This window comes from Falco punctatus, assembly GCF_963210335.1.
Source record: "Falco punctatus genome assembly, chromosome: 12".
Lineage (NCBI taxonomy): Eukaryota > Metazoa > Chordata > Aves > Falconiformes > Falconidae > Falco > Falco punctatus.
The window spans coordinates 9,886,058-9,908,897 of NC_137592.1; the positions used below are offsets into that span (position 1 = coordinate 9,886,058).

General features: G+C 43.7%; 1 protein-coding gene across 1 annotated transcript in view; it reads left to right on the forward strand.

Annotated features, from left to right (window-relative positions):
- The first annotated feature begins 827 nt into the window (after positions 1-827).
- The window catches only part of PCSK2 (proprotein convertase subtilisin/kexin type 2), a 107,768-nt gene continuing 85,755 nt past the window's right edge, over positions 828-22,840 (forward strand). Inside the window, exons 1-2 of the mRNA XM_080407837.1 lie at positions 828-1,486; positions 21,980-22,084. Of these exons, the coding sequence (XP_080263963.1) occupies positions 1,313-1,486; positions 21,980-22,084 (279 nt within the window). The 5' untranslated portion in view covers positions 828-1,312. The remainder of the gene's footprint in view (positions 1,487-21,979; positions 22,085-22,840) is intronic.

Here is a 22,840-nt window from a genome sequence, read left to right on the forward strand (position 1 = left end):
CTATTCAGGGATCCATCAAAGGATTAACCTTCGGCATGACAAATTCACAGACTTACCTGTAGGAAGAAGCTAAACTATACCTTGATGTAAGCTTGCATATACTGTACCATTTGTTTCCACTTGGAGTTTTGCAGATGACAGATTGTTTTTTGCAGAACAGAGTTTCTGTCCTCGTAGGTGATGCCACCTCTGAAATCCCACCAGTGCATGGAATGCTCCCCATCCTCTCTTGCCTCATCACAGGGAACGCCCAGGTGCTTTCCTGCCAGTGATTTCCCTGCAGACTCATGTTTGGGGATTGCTCAGGAAGCCTGGACCCCTGCGTGTCCCTGCACGGCTGAGTGGCTTGGCAGTGCACACACATCAGTGGTCAGAGCAGAGCGGGGGACCCTGGGCCTGAAGTTTTCCACTGGCTTCGTCCTGGGACCACCTCCCAGGGCCTTAGCTTCTGCAGAAAGAGGGATGGCAACATGTTGCTTGTTGCCCTGTGAGCAGCTGGTGTGGGGTGCAAGCTAGAGCGGGGTGTGCGGGGGCTCTGCCAGGCACTTCGTGTTCCCTGCGCTCAGAAGAGAAGCTGGGTGCTGGCCCTGGCTGGGGGTGGGTGTTGTGTGTGTTGCCAAAATGCTTAGCCCTTCTGACCCTACAGCCAGCTGCTGTGGGCTCCTGCTCTGGGGGGTTGGGCTCCACTCGCCCCCCTCCCCAGCCCCACGGGAAGAAGAGCTGGAGGGACTGGGGAGGTCCAGGGCTAGGCTGGGGGTACGGGGTGCTGCTCTGGATGCTGAACGGGGGCTGGCGCGCGGAGGGGGGGGGGGGGGGCGGGGGGCGGCTCCGTAGGGGGGGATTGTGAAAGGTGTGCGAGGTGTGGGTGGGGTGGGGTCTGTCGAGGGGGGGTGCGCGGGGTGCAGGGGGGGCGCTAGGGATGCTGCGAGGGCCGCGGGGTGTGTGAGCTGCGTGCTGGGGGGCCGGAGCGATCCTCCTCGCCCATGATTGGCAGCGCCGCGTCTCCCCTCCCGGCTGGTGCTTCCCCTCCGGCCGCCGCGGAGCTGGAGGCGAGGAGGGGCCGGCAATGCGGAGCTGGCAGCGCGCACCCGCGCTCTCACACTCGCCCCGGCGCCCCGGAGCAGCCCGCCGCCGCCCGGCCGGTCCCCGCCGCCCAGCTCCCCTCCTGCCTCCGCCGCTTTAAATTTTTTTCATTTTAATTAGTATTTTTTCCCCCTTCCCCTCCCATCTTTTGGGCGCTTCCCCGCCTCGCCCGCCCGGCGCCCTCCCCGCGGCGCGGCGGGCTGCCTCCGCGGGCGCGCAGCGCGGGGCCATGCCGGCGGGGCCGCCGCTGCTGCGGGGTGCCCTCCTCCTCCTCCTCCTCTTCCTCAGCGCCCCGGCCCGGGGAGCCGTCTACACCAACCATTTCTTGGTGGAGCTGCACGGCGGGGACCAGGCGGAGGCCGAGCGGGTGGCGGCGGAGCACGGCTTCGGCGGGGTGCGGAAGGTAAGCCCCCGCGCAGGCTCGGGGCGCTGGGCAGGGAGGGAGGCGGGCGGCGGCGGGGCGGCGCGGTGCCCTTCACGTTGGGCTGAGGGCATGCGGCGTCCTCCGGGAGCATCCCGGTATCCCGGCACGGTCCTGCCGGCTGCTTACCTGGGCAGAAGGGAGGGAGCGGAGCGCGTCCCGACCGGCCCCGCGGCCACCCCCCCTTTCCGAGGGGGCTGTAGGAGCAGCGGTGCCGGGAGCCCCTGCAAGCGCTCCTCAGCAGCGGCCCAGAAGGGTGGGTTTCTTGGACTGGAAAGCAGAGGAGTTTCCCACATGGCAGCTCGGTGCCTTTTGACTTACTATGTAAACATCCTCCAATTGAGCGCCCATCCGGCGGGGCTCGGGCGCCGGGGCTGGGCGCAGGAGCGGCTGGGGCCGCCCGGGGCTGCCTCGGCACGGCTGCAACCGAAACGGCTCGGAGCATTTCAGGAACAGTGAGAGCCCATCTCCATGGAGAAGCTCGCACACCATTTAAACGGAATATTTCATAGGGGGGTTGACACTCAAGTTTGTGAGGCTGGTGGTTTCTTCATAGATCTTCACAGCATAGAGAAACAGGATGCCCCCCAGGCTGGCGGAGCTGCATCATGTTAAGCATGATAAGCAATCAGTGCTTATCACTAATGGATGTAAGCTGGGAAACTTCAAGTGCCGTTGGAGGTTGTTTTCTCTCCTTGAGGTCCCAGGAAATCCTGGGTAGCCACAGTGGCAGGGAGTCTCTTCCCACTCATGGGGAGCCCAGGTCCACTAGAAATCTCTCCTATTCAAATAATAAGTAGATTTCTTAATATTTTAGGGTATAGTCACATCTAGGATGAAGACAGGGAGAGGCTAATACAGAGAACCCTGGTCAGTACAGTTCCTGGCAGACTTAATGCTCAGGTGGCACTGGGCTTGGAGGAGAGTGGAAAGTGAGCTGTGAGCGCTGCTGCTGCTGCTTGTGTAGGGTTTTGTTCTCTGCTTGGTAGTTATGCAATGGGAGTCTGATCCTCCTTCCAAGGAAATGGATTGGAATGGTACTGTGAACTTGGATGAGTGAAATGGCTTAAGATCTTGATTAAAAAAAAAACAAAAAAAAATATCAAAAAAGCATATGAAGTGAGACTCTCTCCCTCGGGCTGCCTTGTCTCAGCTCCAGTGGGAGCTCGTTAGAGAAATGAGGACAAGATCATTGTTACTTTCACCACAGCCAACTCCTGCTGCTGATAAGATGCTTTTGTTTTGGGCTCACAGCCTTGTCCTGATACTGACAGAGCTGGGCGGCTGATGCCCTTGGGAAAGGATCCATTGTGGGGATTAGGTCTTGTTACATGAAACTTAGGTACGGCTCTTTGATCAACAGTTTTCCCTTTTCCTTTCCCTCCTGTTTGCACTTCCTCCTATCCTGGGGATATCTGACTGATAAGGCCTTATGAGGGTGGAGGGGTACTTTTCTGCATGGCTAAATTTGTTACTACTTTTGCTAGACGCTCTCAAATGTCCTGTGACCCATGTAAGGAAGAGACAGGGAGAGGGGATTTTGTAGGATGAAGCAATGCAGTTTCTGGGCTGCTAGAATACTTTCCCCTCCACCATGCCTCTCCCCAGGGCGCCTTGGGCACATGAGGAGACATACGGATTCTTCATGGCAGTCAGTCTTGTAGCACATCTCAGCAGAGAGCTGGAGGGAAGTCCCTCGGGTGTGCCAGAGGAGAGTACCTGCTTTCCAGTACATGCCGTGAGGGGGCTGTTTCCCGTGGACGCGGGTGTCTCTAGGAATGAAGCCTAGCTGAGCTGTGGCATGATGTGTGTGTGCTTGCAGGGTTGGGGGGGGCAGATGGTGGCGGTGGCTCTTGTACGGAGCACATGCTGTCCCAAGAGGTTTCCAGATTACATCATCCTGGTCCCTGAAAAGCTAGAAATCCTCCCCCCCTCCCCTCCCCAAATGTGGGAGGAAATGTCACCCTGCTATCAGCAAGGCAGAAATTTTAGGGAATGGCAAAAGTTCACAGGCTTTGGCATTTAGCTGCCTGTGTCGGAGGATAATCGATGAGAGCTATCAGCAGTCTCCGTTCTGCAGGGGAAATCTGTAACGGGGCTTGGGTGGCGATAGGCAGCCGTTAATAAAAGCTTGTGCCATCCTACTCCTGACTCTTCAGTACTGCTGAACTGAAGAGTCTCCTGATCTGTTTTGCTATCATCAGACTTGTCTAGCATCTCTTCTTACAGTCTGCAGACTTAGCTTTCATGGCGATAACAACAGTGCAGAAAGTTGAACATGGCCATGTGTGTGTATGAAAACAGAGCTGTTAGTGGTAAACGCTCGGGGAAAAGCACCATGTGTAGATATGCTGTCTAATAAAATATTCAACAAATAGCAAAAAAAAAGTTATACCACAAAGAGGAATTATCTTTTCATACTTCAACCACACATACTGTTTAAGTAATATGAGTTATTTACTTAAAGCAAATCCAGTTACCTTTACCCATATTGGAGAAAATATGTTATCTGAAAATAATCACCTTGATTTCCATGCAGGGACTGTCCCAATAGGAGTGTAAGGTCAGATTCAGCTTTTTTTTTTCTGTGTGTGGATTTAAGACGTATATGCAAGGGATTTCTTTTACACTTGCTATGTATCACAGACCTCTTTTAACATGACCTTACAGGAGCTGATTTTTAAATTACATATCTTTAGTTCACGTACTTTCTTCCTAATAACAAACAATTTCTGAGCAAGTGCATGTTACATTACTTAACGGCAGGCTTCTGCAGAAATTCAAGAGAAAGCATTGCCTTGAAGATTAATGTTATGAACCGTGCGATGCACTTTCTAATTGATTCTTTGGCCATGCTTCCTACCATCATTCAGAAACCACTACAAGACTTCAGGTGGGCTAAAATGTGTACTCTAAATTCAGTGATTGATGAATTGATTAAGAAGGTCTCATACTTACATGAACAGACACCTGTGTTTAGATTTAGGATCCTAACACAAGACAGAGTCTCAAAAACACAGGTCAATTTTTCTTCAATCTTCCCTGAATTAATCCTGAATACAGACCTCTTTGTAACTCTGATTGTGCTCTCTGATTATTTTTTTTTTAATATATATTTGCAATTCTTCAATCCATTTGTACCTGCCAAAATTGATTCTATGTATTACTGGTAAAACAGATACTGTGATAAAGCATATTATTTTCATAATATGGTTAGCCTTACCATCTTTGAGCATTCAGGAGTCATGAGGATCCCCCCCTAAATAGCTACGTGTTAGATTGTGAGAACTACAAAAGGAATAACTTGTCTTTCTTTTTTTTTTTTTTCCTCCTTTTATTTGTCTCATGGCATGGTTGCCACTAGAATGCGTTTCTTAATGCAGGATGAAAAAAAGCTGCTTTCTGACCTTGCCTTGCAACTCTTAATTCATTTCTAACACAGGGAATTGGAAGAAGCATTTGGAAAGGTCTCCTATTTGGAGATCAGAGTTTAGACATCTCTTTCCATTTCATCAACAACACTGAGACAAGCTACTCAATGCCACAATAGCTAAATATTCCACTTCTGGTAGCATTGAGGTGAAGGGTTTTAAGCAATTAGATTTTAAAATAAGAACCAAACATGGATTTAAAAACATAGAGAATTTTGTTCCGCAAAGCTGGTCTGTTTTTTTTTTTCTTGGCGTATTTATCACCTGATCACCTCTCCCTCTAAATCTTGCAAAACTCAAGCTACCTCTTACAGCTGTGACTTTTGTGCTTCCCAATTTTGCTTAGGAGGCTGCTGGTTGAGGACCAAGCTTTCTGGAGCTGACCAGGAATTTCTGGATGAAACATTGGGAGCTTTGAGGTTTTTTACATTGCGTAAATACAGACTTACAGAAAGCAAAACTTTACAGATAAAGAAGGTGTATTTCTTGCTGCAGCAGCCCACTTCTCTGCATCTAGGCTGGGAGCCTGCGAGGTGGGTGTTACGTGGTGCGGAAGGCAGACCAGGAGGCAGAAAAATGTGTTTGCAGGTTCAGGAGCTCTTTGCAGGGATCTGCTTCAGGGATCCTGAAATCTTCACCCTGAGGTCCATGCACTAAAGCCCTGAAAATCCCCTCCTGTGCAGATCAGCCCCTAAACCTCAGGAGAGGTGTTTGCCAATCTTTGTATTTAAGGTGCCAGGCTCTGCTTCTGCATGGCTGGAATGCACTGTGATGGACAGAAGGGATTCTGTGCATGTAAAAAATGCTGGTTGCGGATGTGGGCTGATATGTGTATTTATATACATACGTATGTTTCTTGTTCCTTTTTCCCTAATACCTGTGCTTGGAGCAAAGAAGAGGAAAGAAGGGTGAATTCTTAGCCAGGCTCCTGGCTGACCCTGTGTGTGTATATATTAACCAGCCAATTTGTGCACATACATGGTGGTCCATACTTTACAGAGAAACGTGCCAGTGTTATCTTCACACCTGCTGCTAACCCCGGCATTCATGAAAGTGTTAGTTCTGGCTAGGTGAAGGCAGCACGGAGGGTGCAGACGTGCACCAGTGTGGAAATGGATGCTGAAGCAATGGAGCATCCCATGCAAAGAGGAGGCAGAGAGCCCAGGCCTCCCCACATGGGCTCGCTGGAGTCCAAGGACTGAAGATCAAGCCTCAGACTACATTGTTTCCATGCACAAAGACGTATTTAATAATTAATTAGTTTCGTGTTTTATGCTGGCCTTAGAGGAAAGATGTTTGCTTGCAAAAGAAATCCTTTATTAAAGAAACAGAAAAATCTCTTATAAATGGAAGATGCAAAGTAATTTTCTTGAGGAAATCAAGAGCTTAAATTTCCTAGATTTCACTGTTGCAGTATGTTGCAATCTTGCTCTAAGATACAAAAAAGTAAATTCCATGCAAATGTTAGTTGTGCAACTACTGAGATTTCAATAGGTCATCACACCATAACAGTGAATGCTTCAGTTTCCAAGAGATAGTCTGAGCTGTTGTGTTTAAATTAGGGGGAAGAAGCAAATAACTAGCAGGAAAAGTTTGATCCTGCTGTGGGAAGGCACACTGCAGGGTGGTGATGGAGAACTCCCTTTTCCAGAAAAGCCCTGGAAGAAAGTAATTGAGGAGATGCAGAGAGAGCAGCCATCTGCGCAGGGAGGGACCCTTGTCAGCTCCTCACAGGTGGAGTCTGGGCATATCCCCCAGCACAGACTGGGAAGTCCTGTATGCTCCTGTTTACACTTGAGAGAAATGTTAGTGGAATTAAATAAGAGTTTTGCTGTGCTAGGAGAGAGTTTGCCTCGTATGTGGAAATACAGTATTCCTTTTAAAATTAAGCTTTTTTGGTTTGAGGTATTTTATTTTATTTTATCCAAGGCGTTCTGCCTTGGATGCAGGTGCAGCCCCGGGAGGAAATACTATAACTGGCTAACTCAAAACAAAAAAAAAATGCCCTGTTATTTAAATGTACTCACTTATGCATGTGACAGCTGTAAAGTATCAACAAGAAGAATGTAAACCACAGGCTGAAGTACATCCCTAACCCAGTTTCTGTAGAGCTGCTTCTCTACTAGAGACTCAAACCAACTGCATGTTGGTGGTGAGTGTTCTATTTGAGGTATAAAATAATTACCTTGTCAGATTTTCATAGCATTTATTATCTGAGCATAAAACAAGGTCAGACTCCCCTACTATAGTTCCCTGTTGTAATTGCTCCATTACTGTTTTGAATACACGGTGTAGTTCTGTTTCTTGGCAAAACACACACACTAAACCTTACCTTTACAGAGAAGTTTTGTTTTGTTTGCTAAGCTACAGCTCAGTAAACACAAAGATATGAAAATATGGCTATTTATAAAGCTGCCTGCATTTATAATTTTGTTTATTCCATATTGCTTGAGCTCATTGGCAAAATTGAACGTGTGGTAGAGACCCAGGAAATGCGCTCTGAGTAACTCTTTTTTCACTTGTTTTTTTTGATGCTGCAGCCTAACTGAGGATGTGCAGTTATTTGTTTTCACTTCAGTTATATTTAGCTTTGCCAGTGTCAAGGAGAAAAACAGAAAGAGAAAACATACGAAGAAGTGAACAGCATTTGCAGAGTGTTGTGGTCCCAGCACCCCAGAACTGAACGTGGTGTGTACTAGCCGATCTCCCGCAGCCTAGCCCCGAGTGCCTGCCTGATGAAAACTTGTGGTGGTGTGGTATGAAGGCACCAGGGACAGCTTTCTGCTCCAAGGAGTAGCTCGACGTCTGAAGGGCATAAGCAGCTGAGGAGTATCAGTGTTGAAAGCATGGATGCCGAGGGGTGTGCCTACTGCTCCTTTCCTCACTTGCCAAAAGCTGGTGGAGCAGAAACATTTCACCTGGGCTTCTGTCTGCCGGAGGCTTCCTGCATGCCACCAGACTGCAGCCAGCCGCCCAGGCCAGCAGTTTCAGGATGACATGGCACTGTGGAAACCAGTAGTAGCCAGCAGCCTCCTGACTTGTTTTCTAGAGCCCCTGCTCCAGAGGCTACTTGCGAGGTGGGGGAACCCCCAGCAAAGCAGCCACAAGTTCTTTGTTGACATTTTATGGCAGGAAATGCTGTGTCTCCTAACCCTGGTGATGCTCCTTTTCCTAGTTTTGTGAAAAGTATTGCATGGAGTGGCTTCAGCTTCCCAGGTTATTTCTCTTCTTTGTACACCTCTGTGTGAAAGAGTCATGATGGCATGTGGAGAGCCAAATCTCTGGCTTTGTTTCCTTCGCTTCAAGTCTGCCAGTTCCTTAGCTATTTTGGACCTGTGCCGTGGAATTTATAGTCAAAGATGTTACTTTAATATCGGCACTAGATAAACAGAGATCATTAGTATGGCCTGGCTGTCAGTCTGGGATGTCCTTGCTTCTGCCCAGATAGCTTTCTTGCAGATGACTTCCAGGCTATTTCTGGACTCTAAAGCATACAGCTATATTAATTGCCTGTATGTGTTTGAACTTTGAGATCCCATATGCTGTGGCTCTGTCTGTGGCCCTACTTGAAGCTCTTACTCCTCCGGGCAGGTTTTTCAGGTATTGAAAGCAGCCTGAGAGCCGTTTCTAAGAGGCGATATGGGTATCTATTGCTGTTAACCTACACTAAAGTTGAATTTGTCCCCTGGCCTCAGGTTGCAGACCTGTGCAGCAAAAGGATAACTGTTTTTGTAATAGTAACCTGTCTTGAAGATTTGGTTTTTGGTATTGGGCCAGATGGACAGATCCTATTGTCATGCCTACATCCAGACCCAGATGGTTTAGGTTACTGAAAATGAGCTAGAGCATTTTGTTTCTAGCTTGGGAGTTCAAATCCGGATTAAAACTCTAGACCAAAATACATTGTCAGTTCATTCCCAGTTTGAAGTGCTTCCATGTGAGAGCCTGCAGCATCTTTGACATTTGTTTATTAGTGGGCACATGGTCCCAGAGACTGGGAGTGCTGCTAGGCTTGGCTCCTTCAGAAAAGCACTGAGGTACTCAAATTTATGTTATCTTTTAGAAGATCCAACCATTGTGTGAAGGTGGATGATAGCCATCTATCTTTCTCACAAAATGTGACAGATGACAAGATGTAACACCCTACCCACTCTTAGAAACTTTTACTGCTGTATCTATACTGACGTTAAAATTGGAAGACAAACCCAATTGCAGCACTGTTACTATCAGTGTAGGAGTACCAACATGTTTAACTCATTCCAAGTCAGAACAATATTAGCAGAAATTTCATTTATACTAGAGCTTTTACCAGTAAGACCATGTTGATTTAAAAAACAAACCACACCCAGCAATAAAACAAAGGAAAAAAGAGCATCAGACTTACTGGAATAGTTGTACTAGTAATACTTTACAGTGTAGCTAGACTCTCCCTCATCCATCTATGGAATTATTACAATTAATTAATCTGTGCAACTCAAGTTTCAAATGCTTATAATAAAGTACCTACAAAGTAGTTGCTGAAACATATGTAGAATTTATTTGGTAGGTAGTTTCAATTAGTAAGTCCTGAGAAATGTCTGTGCTCATGGAAAATTCTGTGAGCTGGAAATCAAGCCAAAATGCTAAAACAAATTATAAGTTCTGCCAGTTCTTACTAAAATATTATACCTGGGAAAGCCTCCTGTGGAGTTCTAGTTCGTCGCATGGGTGGCTAGTTTCTGTGAGAGCTGTAGTAACAAACTCAGTGCTGTGGTTAATGGATCTAAACTTTACCTTTGTCTTGTAATGCTATCGTAGTTGTCAGAAACCCTGGGTTTTTTAAATTTTTCTTCCAACTTTTTCAGATAATTAAGTGGGTCAGGTCTCTACAGGATGCTGGCTGCATGGTGGCTATAAATATTGCAGTGAGCAGCCCACAGCTTCCATCCATCCTTGGCCTCTGGTGGGAAGAAGATGAACTGCTCGACTATTTCTCAAAGACAGGATTTCTCTAACTTGAAGCAGTCTGGTGTGTTGCTCTTGTTGTAAATCAAGGCAAGTTCTACCTTTAACTCTCCTAAGTTCACTGAAAAGGTTAACCCTGTACTACTGAAATGGAGATTTAATTTCAGCTCAGCGATCCCAGGCTGTGCTTTTGGACAGAGCGTGCTATCCCAGAGAGAGCTGAATTTGGTGGTGTGTTGCGTGAAATTCTGCATGGCCACCACACACAGTTTATCAGCCCGTCTGAAATCTCAGTTTGGCCACGGATTTATGGCAGTAGCTCAAAAATCTAACTCAGCTGAACACTGGCAGTGTTCAACAAGTAGTGGCAGCTTGAACCTAAAAAAGGAAATTATGAGCTAGCCCAGTCTTACCATTTATACACTGGGGTTATAGACAAATAAATCAGGTAGTGATAGCTCTAGTTTACTTACTCAAGGAGTGAACTGGGATGTAACGTTCTTTGTCGTGTACTACCTACCTTCTCAAACAAAACTTCTGTGTAAATGTTACATTCTTAACTACTTTGTCCACAGAAAGCAAATGGAAAGAGTGACCTCAGTGTTTACATCAAACCAGTTGGCAAGCGTGTCCCAGATACTCATGACTGAACTAGATTATTTGCTTACCTGATGAGTAAGATGGTAATATGTCAGAGCTGCTTTCTCCTAGAGTATAGAACCAGAGTGTGAAAACTTGAAACCCGACAAATATCTATTTAATTACTGTTGTTAAGTAGAGAAACTTGTGCTGTCATTGGACAGGTATTGGGTTATCAAACTATGGCCAAACAGGTGAATCTCTTCCTTGTGTGGGTAGTGAAAGAGGTGGGATATAGCCTCCCCTCTCCTGATGACTTTTCTCCCTTTCCTTTCTGCCTACTCATTCTTTATGAAACACAAATAAAACGAAGGAGTGTGATTCTGAAATCTGCTCTGTGGGTGAGCGCGGTCTTTGTCACCTGCTGTGTAACGCCAAGGCTTTTAGCTGCAGCCAAGGTATGGTGAGTTAGCTATAACCACGCTGGGTAGCTTCGCACCAGTCCCGCAGGGACCTTATGCTTCCCTCTGTCAGTTAATTTTAGAACTGTGTTTCAAATGATTTTAGTAATTCAGAAGTTACTCTGAACCAGTTGTTAAGTGGAACTGTCAATTCTGAATTTGGGTGAAGTATCAAAAATCAGAACTGAAACACATTTGCAGGTTTGGAAAAATCAGTCGTTAACGTTGGTGGAATGACAGCTGTGGATCAGGACATCATCTGAAGTTTAGTCTTCACAGCATTTCCATCTCTTAATTTTTATATTACTGTTTAAACCCCAAAACTTCAGAGGCAAATGTACTTTCCTTCTTCCTCTTAATTGTAAAAACATTCCATTTCTCCTACCATTTAGATACAGATTCAGAATAAAAACCCAGACAGAAAAGCAAGTGGATTTTTTTCATCTTTCTTCTGATCTGTACTGAAACACTCAATTTCATTCTGTAAAATCCCTTTTATTCCCTCCTGACTGTACATATTTGATTCATATTAGGTATATTGTACCTTGGTAGGGAAACTAGTATTCCAGGCTCTAAAGGCTGGAACATGCTGAGTGATTAATTAAAAACCTACATTTGCCTTGCTTGACAGATGTAATAAAAGCAAGAAAATGTGTCAGCACATGCTGGATCGACCACAGTTTCTGCCAACAGTAAACTTATGTCATTTATTAATTGGTGACAACAAACAGTAAAAATACTTCTTTCACAGCTGCCTGAAGGGTCGGTGAGGTAGGTCCTGGGAAGAAGGGGGAGAGGTGGTGGTGCTATTTTCTTTCTCATCATTATTGCTAGCATTGGGGCAGATTTGGGTCATCCTTTTTCTTCCATCTAACATGAAGCTCTTGCAGGCACTCAGAGCAGTTGGTCTCTGTTGCGAAGTGATGATCGTACTGCTGTGTATTGGAGCCGAGAGGAGCTCTCTCCAGTTCATGATGGCGTTAGTAATGGAGTAATGGCAGAATTTGCCTTTGACCTGATCTCTTAATAGTGGGGATTAAAGTCTGTGACTTTCTCTTAGCAGAGTGAAGCAACTTTACAAAAGTAAGGAAAACAGCAGTGTCCCAAAATTTCTCTTTTGCTTGGCTCTGCTGAAAATGTTTTTCTAAAAGCTTGCTTGTCCTGCTCTTCCCAAGTCTACTATCTTAAGTTTAGGAAAAAAAATAGAAGCAATATAGCACGCACGTGTGTGTGTTTGTCTCTACTTTAATGTCACAGTTTTGTTTTGAATTGTTGCCCATCAGCTTCACTCCTGCAAAGCACATGCTTTTCACCAGGAATTAACTGCTCCTGTTGGAACTGGAAGACTTCTTCAGTGTGGTCTAACAACAGAAACTTCCCTGTGAAGCATTCTTTGCCGATCAGCTATTGCTTGGCAGCCTAGCATTAAACAGACGGGGAAAAAAAAGGAAAGGATAAATATTTTGAACAGAAAGAGAGCTACAAATCTTCCTTAAGTGTTGGTAAGAGCTAGCATCTTTGCATTAGTGCAATTCACCTTTTCTGTCCTTTCTTGAGTAGCTCTTGTCAGTAACCAACTAATTTTGGTCTGAGCTGCTTTTATAGCACCACTTCATTAGAGCCTGAGTTCATGACTTTGCTTTTAGGCACTACGTTAGCCGAGCAGCTGCACATGTTTGCCCTACATGCTTTGCTGTGTGGACATAGATTTAAAAATAATGCTGAAATGCTCTGTTGAATTTGTGCTGAAGTTCAGGGTGTCAGTGTGTAGCCATGTTTTGCCCCTTCTCCTTCCTTGAGATACAAGTACTAGTAATTTGTGGCTGCAGCACACTGCATCTTAATGATGTTTTAAGAACAGCAAACTTCTATCTCATGGCTTTTATCTCAGAGTTTTTAAAGCTGATGTGACACCAGGTTCCTGTGTGACAATAGTAGTCAAGCTGTTTGGTTACCTGCTTAAAAGGAGAGGTGGGGTGTAGATCAGGAGTGAAGCAAAGTGACCTTTGTTGGCAGTGCTAATTGGTGTCAGCAGTATTGATCCAGCTGGGTTAGAAATATACCATGGTCACTTAAATTTGTGGACTAACTAAATCAAGCTATTTCTTATAACATGTGTTTTCCCTAAGGCCAATTTACTGATATGAAGAAGACATTTCCATCATGTGTTATTTAAACATGTTAAAATATTTACTAAATATTTGTTGCTAAAGAGGTACCTGATTGCATACATATATATGTAGAGATATATGCATTAATATGTTTGCAATGGCACTTGACATTTTATAGTTATAGTTTTATAGCATAGTCTAGAGTGCTGTGCAAACATTAATTACATGAATCCTATCAATAAATAAAATAACTAAACAAATGCTTACTAGACTGTGCCATTTTACATGTAAGGCAATTGAAACAAGAATATTACAGCTGTAATTGCCTGAGATTTTTTTAGTATTAGAAGGTGCTGGCATTACCAAGCATCTCTGAAGATGCTGAAGCTTACATTTTGTGAGTTTTAGTCCTGGCTCTGTCTTAAAGCAACAGCGGAAAGGGGAAAAAGCAAGTGAAACAGTCCTGGATAGAATGATCTTGGCAAGAAGGTTATTTGATGTGTGAAAACTTTCACAGAATATTATCACCTTGGGAGACACTTTGAAAACACAGAAGAGCCTTGAAAGAGTGGCAGGGTACCCGGAGGAGCCCCAGTGCTCCAAACAGGCACTTAACAGCAGTTTTGTTTGCCTGTGGTAACAAACTGGAGAACTGGCAAAGCCACTTTTGCGGTACCATCCATTTTTTTCCCCCTGAATTCTTAAAGCATTGACTGTCACAGGTAAAATGAACGACAGTTAACTAACTGGGTCAAGTACTGACCGGCTTTCTGGCTGTAATGTCATTTACACTGCACAGTTGAGGAGCAATTCCTTGAAGTCACTACTAAAATGAGCAAGTTAAGAGAGTTAAGCCTAGGGGCAAGTGTTCCTAAAGAATGTCTGGGGTCTTTTTCTGGTTGGTTTTTTTGGTTTGGGTTTTTTTTTTTTTTTTTGGGGGGGGGGGAAGTTGGTTTGTTTGGTGGTTTTGGTGTTTGTGTTTTTTTTCTTTTGACAGGATAAGTAGAATTCTCCCAAATTGTGGGAGGTTTTCATTTTGTGCTACTGATATGTGTTTTAAGAAAATTTAATTGATTCAGCTTCTGATGGAATCGTATCTACTTTATTTTTCCAAATGATGTGTATGTTTATCTGTTGTGGTTGTGGTTGTTACGGAGCTGTGTAGCTGAATGATTGGAAGGGGCTGTCTCATTTTGCCAGTGGCCATTTGTTGCTGCTAAAAATGACAACACAACTGTTAGATGCTCACAGTGACTTCAGGGTGCTGAGCTCCAGGATTCTTCCTGATGCCCAGGGCTTGCGTGAGGTGCTGCTCTTGCAGGATCCTCAACATCTATGTAAGAGGACATAATGGTTGCTAAGCCTTCACTTCAGGCTGTCAACCAAACAGTAACAATCCCCTGCTCCAGGTAATGATGACCTGGATTAATCCAGACAGTCCAGTGCGAGTGCTAGTGTATAAGCAAGAACATTCTCCTCCAAATCTGAAAAGTAGATACAACAGTGCATGTGGCAGAATCAATAATGGGTTTTATGGTTACTGGGAAGTAACAGATAAAACTCTCTAAACTGCACGGATCCATTCACGTAAACTAGAATAACTCTTTTAAAAGCCTCAAATGGCTTCTCCAATTCACTGATAAAGCTATCAGCAAATCCACAGTCTTGGCACTGATGACTTATGACTGTTACGTGCTTGCAGGATGAAGCTCTTCAGTGACAAACTTAACAGCGATATAAATACAGTAAAACGTTAAACGTGGATGATTCATCCAATTGCAAATCAAATTCCAAATATTGCAGACTTGAAACCAAACCAATGGAACAGTGTTTTGTAAGTGCTTGGAAGCACTGTGTTAGATAATGTAAGAACAAAACTGATGAGAAAATGAGAGCTAAATGTGTAACATCAGAATTGATCTACCTGAACATAGACAGCTGTGCTGCTCTTATAGTTCCTGGGCTGAAAGAGGTGCTCCTGGGGCTCAGCTCTGCTCGTTTTAAAATGGCCACCTGAAACAGGTCGGATGAATCATGGTCTGAAAGTGCCTTTTCTTTTTTTGCCATGAATTGTATGGGGAGCTCAGATGAATTCTACATGGATAGGCTGGACATGTAAGCATAAAGCAGTCAACAACTGGTTCCATTTCTTCCATTTGCTTCCCTGTATTTACTAAACTCCTCATGTCCAGCTGTTGGGAAGACTGTTCAGTCTCATGGTTGCTACATGCAAGAGGGACTAGATAAAAGGCTTTGTTTTATCCTTTAGGATAAAATAAAATCCAAAGGCTTATATTCTTCAAAGTCTTTGGATATCACATTTGGCTTCACACTGTTTCTAGAGGAAAAGTCATTACACTGTGGGGGTGAGGGAACCTTTCAGAAACCATTTGAAACTGCTTCTGCTGCCTTGAGAAAGATTTCATAGAACTTTTTAAGCAAGGTTGCCGTGTTCTTACAGGATAACCAATATCCTAAATAACGATAACAGGTAGCCCTGTTACCATGTGTATGGCAATATTTCCATTGACTTCTGGATCTCTCAACCAAGTAGTCACAATCCTTTCTTATTACGATCACCTGTTTCCGTTAGGAGGTGGTTGGATGTGTATATGAAACACAGCTGAAAACATGTACTTGCGTAAGTGAGGCTTTTCTGAATTATTTTGTAGGAGAAACGTTGTACTGTGTGTTAATAAGTTAATTTCACAAGGATTGTCTTCTGATGATGTTTTAATATGAGATTTATATTTTGGGAGTGTTAAAGCTATGGCTCACAGACCCACCTGCCAGATTTGCCAAGACAAGCAGATTAGGCTTTAGTGGACGCAGCTGAATAAGACACAGGTGCAACGAGTAATGAGCCAGGAAGACTGTTATAACGCTCAGACCTGGACCTGGCTGTGTCAGTCTTTCAGGGTTGTTTGGAGCTTGTGCAGATCTCTAGCTTCACCTGAGATCCTTATGCTGAGCCTTCAGAGTAATTATAGCACACTAATGAAAGTGTGAAATCCTTGCCTGGGGCTGCGTGGATGTGGTGGACTGGATTTCAAGTTGGGTAAGCTCTGGCACAGCTTTACTCCTCTGTGCTATTTCACATTTCTCTGCTAATGTTTGACTTAATCCTTTCCTGTTCGTGCTTTGTTCTATGTTATTTTGATGCCGGGGGCTGCTTGTGTTTCTAGCTGGCTCTCCCCTTACATGGCTCTCTTTGCGATAGCGAGTGCGTGCCTTTGACTTCAGACTTGGCTCCCATCTGTGTATTTAAAAGTAAAATGATTTCTAATGCTAATTGGGGTGAGGGAAAATGAGAGAAAGAGTTTAAAAATTCATATTGAATATTTATAAGCATCCTCAGTGCATTTGGTGAAACTGGGATGAAAAGGTTTCTAAAAGGTTTCTAATTTCTGCTGGGAGGCACTTTGTTGTGCTTCAGCAGTAATGGCAGCTGAAGGAGTGAGGCCTGTGGGGCCCGGGAAGGCTCCAAATACATTTACTTATGCCAGGTTTGGGTCATATTTTCCGTTGGTGTAATTACTGAGTGGTAATGGGATGAAAGAGCTCACCTGTGTAGATTTATGGCCCCTTTTAAAGGCAGGAGCTGTACTTGGGCTCAGTGGGGGAGAGATGCTTTTTGTTACACTTTGTAAAAAAAGTATCTTTTTATTTATTTTTTTTCTTTTGGGGAATAGATATTGGTTTTTTTCCTCAGAGCAGACAAAGGGTTTCTTTAGCACCGGTGTTTGTTTGAACCCTTGCGTGCCTGGCCACATATTCATGCTAAGGCAGGCAAAGCGCCTTGAGGAGGGTCTTTGTCAGCCTGGCTGGATGAGAGCTTTCTATGAACCTCGTTCACTGATGGATCTGTTTATGCTGATTTTGGTGATGATCAAAGGAGGCAACCCTGGGGTAACTTGTTATAAATCATCCTCTACTTGTATTTCTAAATTATTTTGCTCAAAAGAAAGTCATTATGGACCATAGCCTCCATTGCCAGTTTTAGAACATTGCAGTGTCAGGGAGAAGTCGTTGGAAATGATGCACAAAAGCTAGTGATGTACTGTAGGAATGCTGCATTATGTGATGTAGCATGAAAGACAGTGTGGCGAGACTGGGCATCAGTCCTGTTAAAATAGGAGGGGGCAATCCAATCTGTTCTTATGCTTTTTGTGGGCGCCATAATTTGCTTGTTAGAGGTATGTAGAGAGAACCCTGAGGTGAGTCAGTAAAATCTAATGTTAAAGGTAAGCCTGGGAACCAAGATTCCTCTTTATTTTTGTGTTGCATTTGTCTGCTCTTAAAACTAGTTGACAGGCTGTGAATGCTGGACCTCTCACTGAGAGCCAGGTAAATACCTGATGGCACTGGCAGTTTTATTCAACTTTTTTTTTTTTAACTGTGTTTTTTGTTTGGTTGTTTTTTTGTTAGCATTTACTGCTGCTTTGTGATAACTTCGCTATTGCTAGGCTCTTCTGGTCAGATGATACTGATGCTCTTCCAGTTGTTTTCAGCGTTACCTCTGCTCAAGGTGGCCCCAGTGTTGCTGTTTTAGAATGCAGAACAGCGTCTGCATTGAGTCTTTCTGTGGCTTCTTTTCTTTAAACCCCTGTACCATTTTGCAGCTGATACCGATGTTCTTTGCTTTATGACAGGCAAAACTACATCTACTGCCACCATGTGTATTGCCCAAGGCAAGACCACAAAGAAAGGCAGTTTGATTTTCTCTGTCAAGTAGGCAAAATGGAATGGGAGCCCTCAGCTCCGAGGGAGCTGTGTGTGCAGCCCCATCCTAGATCAGGTGCTGGTGATGGACAGGCTACCTTACACCTGATTTTTCTTTCTTGGAGCAGATCAGTGGTTGGAGGCTGAGCAGTGGACTGTGTCTCTTCCTCCCCCCTCTCCCTTTCAGCACCAGGGCATGACTGCCCAGAAGCAATGCCTTGCAGGGGAGAATTGTAGCTGGTTATTTACAGCCATTCTTCCTGCGGAGTGGCATCAAGGACAGCACAGAGTAAACTTATTGCTCTCTTTTTTTTTTTTTTTTTTTTTTTTTCCTGGGGAAAGATTGTCAGATAAGGAGGAGAGTGCAGAAAGGCTGGGAACCATGAATTTCACTTACTTATTTTTATTTCAATATTAATTACACTTGGACTTCTCTGGTGGAGCAGCAGTCTAAGAACAACCAAGATACTTCAGAGTCAGAGGTATCGGTGCTAAAACTGTGCATGATATGAAGCATTGTCTGCTTCCTTCTATACCAAACGGTACCTCCAAGCCATTTTGCGTTCTAGATAAGCGTCTTCCATTTAAAGAGGCTTTCTTTCCTGCATTTAGTTGAACACTGAATTTTTAAAAGTTATTTTCTGGTCCATACCCTCTTCAGGAAGGAAGTTAAACTTAAGATTTTCATCTTTAGATGGTATTGTTAATAACCACAAGGAACCTGCAAATCTAAAGAAAAGGAGGAGACGGGTGGATGTATAAGGTTTTGCTCTACTTGCTGTGGTGTTTGTGATTCTGATTTTGTGTGTATTTTTGACCAGTAATTTTATACAAATATTGCAAGTAACAAAGTGTCTGTAATTCCTGAGATTTTCAGTTGTACTTCATATTGGACCATATTTATGTATCAAGGCAGTAGTAGACCCTTTTCTAACTCTAAATAATCCTCACTTGAATATTCAGGTGCTTTCCAGTACTTAGTTATCGTACATAATTGCTAATTTTTCTCTGAGGGCAGGAAGCTTTCTTTCTGTCTTGCAGAAAGAACCTGAGCCACCAGGCTGAGTGCATCACTTTTCCATGCTACATGCAGAGCCTGCTGCTGCTGAAACAGGAATTTCACTCAAGTACAGTGCCAGCTTTACAATGAGAATAATACCCAGTAGTTACCGCTGCTGACCCTTCGGAATTTTGGGTTTTTTTATGTACAGCAGCCCTTCTGTTTTCATCTCGCTTCATTACATGCACTGTTCATTTTGCTATTCGCTATTTTGCTTTAGCTCCCATCAGAGCAGGCCTCCTGGAGGAGCTAATTGCGGGACCGTAAACCCCGCTGGGAGCTACCTGCGTCCTGCCATTTGGTTGCCGCAGAGGAGTTACTGGCTCGGTAGCAGGGGCACTTCAGAGGTTGCTTGTCGTCAGATCTCAAGGCAAAATGCTCATCAAAATGTGTGATGTTTTAGGCCTTTTGCTGGCATCTCACTTCTCCTGTGTGTACATTCATTAGTGTTAATGTTACTGTGGAATTTAGATTATTCCAGCAAATTGCTTGGTTTCTGCTATTAATTATTCACAATCCATGATGTTTGATCATTTAATATTTCACGTACTGCCTCACTTAGCTGCCTTCCTGTCTGTCGTCGTGTCCCCCCCCCCCCCCCCCCCCGCCCCCAGTTTCATTAAGCAAGTGTGAAAACCATGTGAATTGTAAAATATCTGAGTTCCTGAAAGATTACTGGGATTATCTGTGGAAAGAGTGGAAGAGTCTCAAATTTATTAATTTAGTCCGTAAGTGTGATCACTGTTGTACTAACTGTAATTACCTTTGTTTATGGTCAGCCTTGAATACGCTGGCTTTAAACGTTTACTGTATCATATATTGCCTCATTCTAAGTGGCACTGGAAACTAACCCTGCACAGAAAATGAACAGTGAATACGAGCTGTATGTTGCCGATATCTTCAAAATTGCTGAGAATCTTCCTTAATGGAGGAACATCAAGATCAATGTTTGACCGGAATTGATTTGAATGGTTGATACTGAGATAGAAAGAAGGAAAATAGCCTGATTTCACTGAGGGAATTAGAGGGGTAATTGGACCACAGCTTGCGATGGATGGCAATGGTTAGTACAGTGAGTGGATTTCAAGCTGTAACTGATCTGGCTATGTGAGCTTTTTTCCCCTGCATATTTTTGAGGCATAGAGTAATGTTTCTGACGTGGGGAAGGGCTTTTTCCTGGACAGTCAGACCTATTGCCAAACTCTCTGGATTATGGAAATAACGTGATTCCCAGTGGGTAAAGATGTCAGATACAGGCATTTTAAACATAAATTTCCTTTTAAAAAGTTATGTAAACCCAGACAGAATTTGAGCCTTAAGATCTGTGGCTCTGAGGGGTAGATAGGAAGTATAGGAGACTTCTGTGGCCACTGCCCTGAGCTTTCATAGCCTCATTTTTCCTTCTGCCTCAGTTGTTCTGTTCTTCACATGCATGTGGAGCTCATGCAAAAAAATCTGATTATTTGCCCAGAAGAGCTCTCCAGTCAGCCCTGCAAATCAGCTCCAAGGAACCATAATGATTTTGACAAAATCTCCTTAACCTTTTATATACACTTAAAAAGAGGTCTTTCTATCAGAACAGAATGCTTTGTGGTGGTTTTTTTTTTTTAAGTTACTTTGCATTTATATATTATGTATCATACACGGTGCAATTTTAAAAGTGAAAATGAAATGTTTTTATTTCATTGGTATTAAATGTTTCAATTAACATAAAAAAAGAATTTGTAGAAAAAGAAACCCACAAAACTCACATACTCATTTTTGGAAAGTTACCAGATTTTAAACTTTCAGAATTCACTGTGAAATTTCCATTCCCATACTGCTCCACATGTATGCTAAAACATGTTTGCAGAACCACACCAGATGTACTGATAGATTTAATGAAACAGAAGGTAATTTAATAGAATGAAAATTGTATTTGTGAACTATGCATACCTGTATACAGGCATGGAAACTGTTTTATGGCAGCGAGATCCTGCTACCCTTATCCAGCCCTGGTTTTCACAATGAGTAATCTAGATGTCAGTCACAGTTTTTCAGTAAAGAACTTTGAACTCCTGCTAAAGAGGTTTATGTTATGAAGTATGGATAATAAAATAGAGAGGAACAGGGCTGTCACGGCTCTGGAGTATCTCTTTTAAGTAGTTATTTTACATACAGGGTAGTCTAACCTTTGAAGTCAAAATGTTCACAGCATTAACATATGACTTCCCAACAAGAATTTTTTTTTTAACTTTTACGAAGAGAAGCATAGTTTAAAAATAGACAGTTAGTTGCTTAGATTTAAATGTTCAGCTGGAATCTTCCTATTAATTGGAATGAGGAAAAAGCTGTACAATTTGAGCTGCAAATGGAGCTTTATAATTGACTGCTAGAAGTGAGATGCTATTCTCCTAATACCATGTCTTTTAGCCTTCCCAAAGCTAAATGTCTGCTAGCCTTCCAGTCACTCTCTGCCAGTCCCGTGGAGACAGGTGCATTTAATATCAGACATACATCTTCCTTCCCTGGCACCCGCCTCAGGTGGGGCTGGAAAGCCCTCAGGAGGTGTTTGCTTGCTGCCTAAATGTCTTGGACAGTAAAGTTATACAAGACTGTTCCCAGCTGGACACTGCGAGCTGTCTGTTTCCTTAAAGTTCTTTGTACGTTCTGTTTGCTGGTGTTCAGAAGAAATTCCATATATCATATTTTTCTGAGTGGAAATCACTCTGCTTCTGCCTTACCACTTACAGCATCAGCTCGGGTGCATTGTAATGGCTCAGAAAAGCACTTGTGTAACGCCTTATGGCTGAAGGATGGTTTGTGGTAGTTTCAAATAATTTGTGGTTCATTCTGTTCTTTTATTGTAGATTTTTCAGGAAATAATCTTGATGTGATTTGGGAAGCCCTTCAGAAACTGGCACTGTTGACTTTAAACATCGGGTGGTAGTACAAAGTGTGTACAAGTGAAGTTATGCGTTGTAAACCTGTAGCAAATAACTTCAGTGTTGTGGGCACACTTTTCAAAAGTAACATGGAGTGACATTCTCAAGAGTGATTTGGGTCCTCTGGTGTAACTCTTTGTAAGTTTTACTCTAGATTCCTGAGTCTCTTCACAGGTAAAAGTTTTCCATGTCATCCTTATTAGTAGCCAATAGCTTCATGATGTTTTTTTCTCTCTTCCTCAGCTCCCTTTTTTAGATACTGGGTACTTCTTTTATCACAATGGCATTGCCAAGGCCAGGAGAAGACGCAGTCTTCAACACAAGCTTCACCTGGAAAAGGATTCCAGGGTAAGTGACTCATTACGTGCACCTGTCATGTCGTCTTTGTGACACAGACTATTGTTCATGAGACCAGGTGATGATCAAATCTGTGGTTATGACTATGCATTTTTCCCCATGCTTGTTCCAAGCTTTGTAACTGCCGTATGCACACACCTCCCAGACGGCCCCAGCTTTTATCTTTATTTCACTACTACAAATACTTACATTCTCTGAGGTGTATGCTGTCTCCAGTAAGACTCAGTGATGCCACAGTCTCCAGGGCATCTTGGTGCACTCTGTGCTGTGGGGAGGGGTGATCTAGGGTATATCTTACAGTCACCCTGCCCCACCCCACCCCATGCATCCTGCTAGTCCGTGGGTTATCCACCCCAGAATATCTTTTGGTGTGAACGATGACATTTTCTCTTCAGTCACACTGGGGACTTTTTCTTGGGGAGTAGCTTACACACCAGATGCTAAGAGAGTGTATGTTGTCAAACTTCAGTATTTCTTTCAGAGGCTTTTGCTTGCAACTGACAAATGGCATGCTCTATTTTCAGAAGCACAAACCCCTCAGACGAAAGGTTAAGGCCCCTTTTGCAGAAGGCTACAATCTGGCACTAGCACATTCTTTTTTCTATTCTTCAGAGTTTTTACACCAGTGTAATGCTGGGCTGGAATGGGGCCAGGTAGCACAAAAAATGTATTTACTGCCCAAAGAAAGTAGATAAGCCTGAGGAATGATATCATGACAGCAAATAGATTATTTTTTAATCCTTCAGC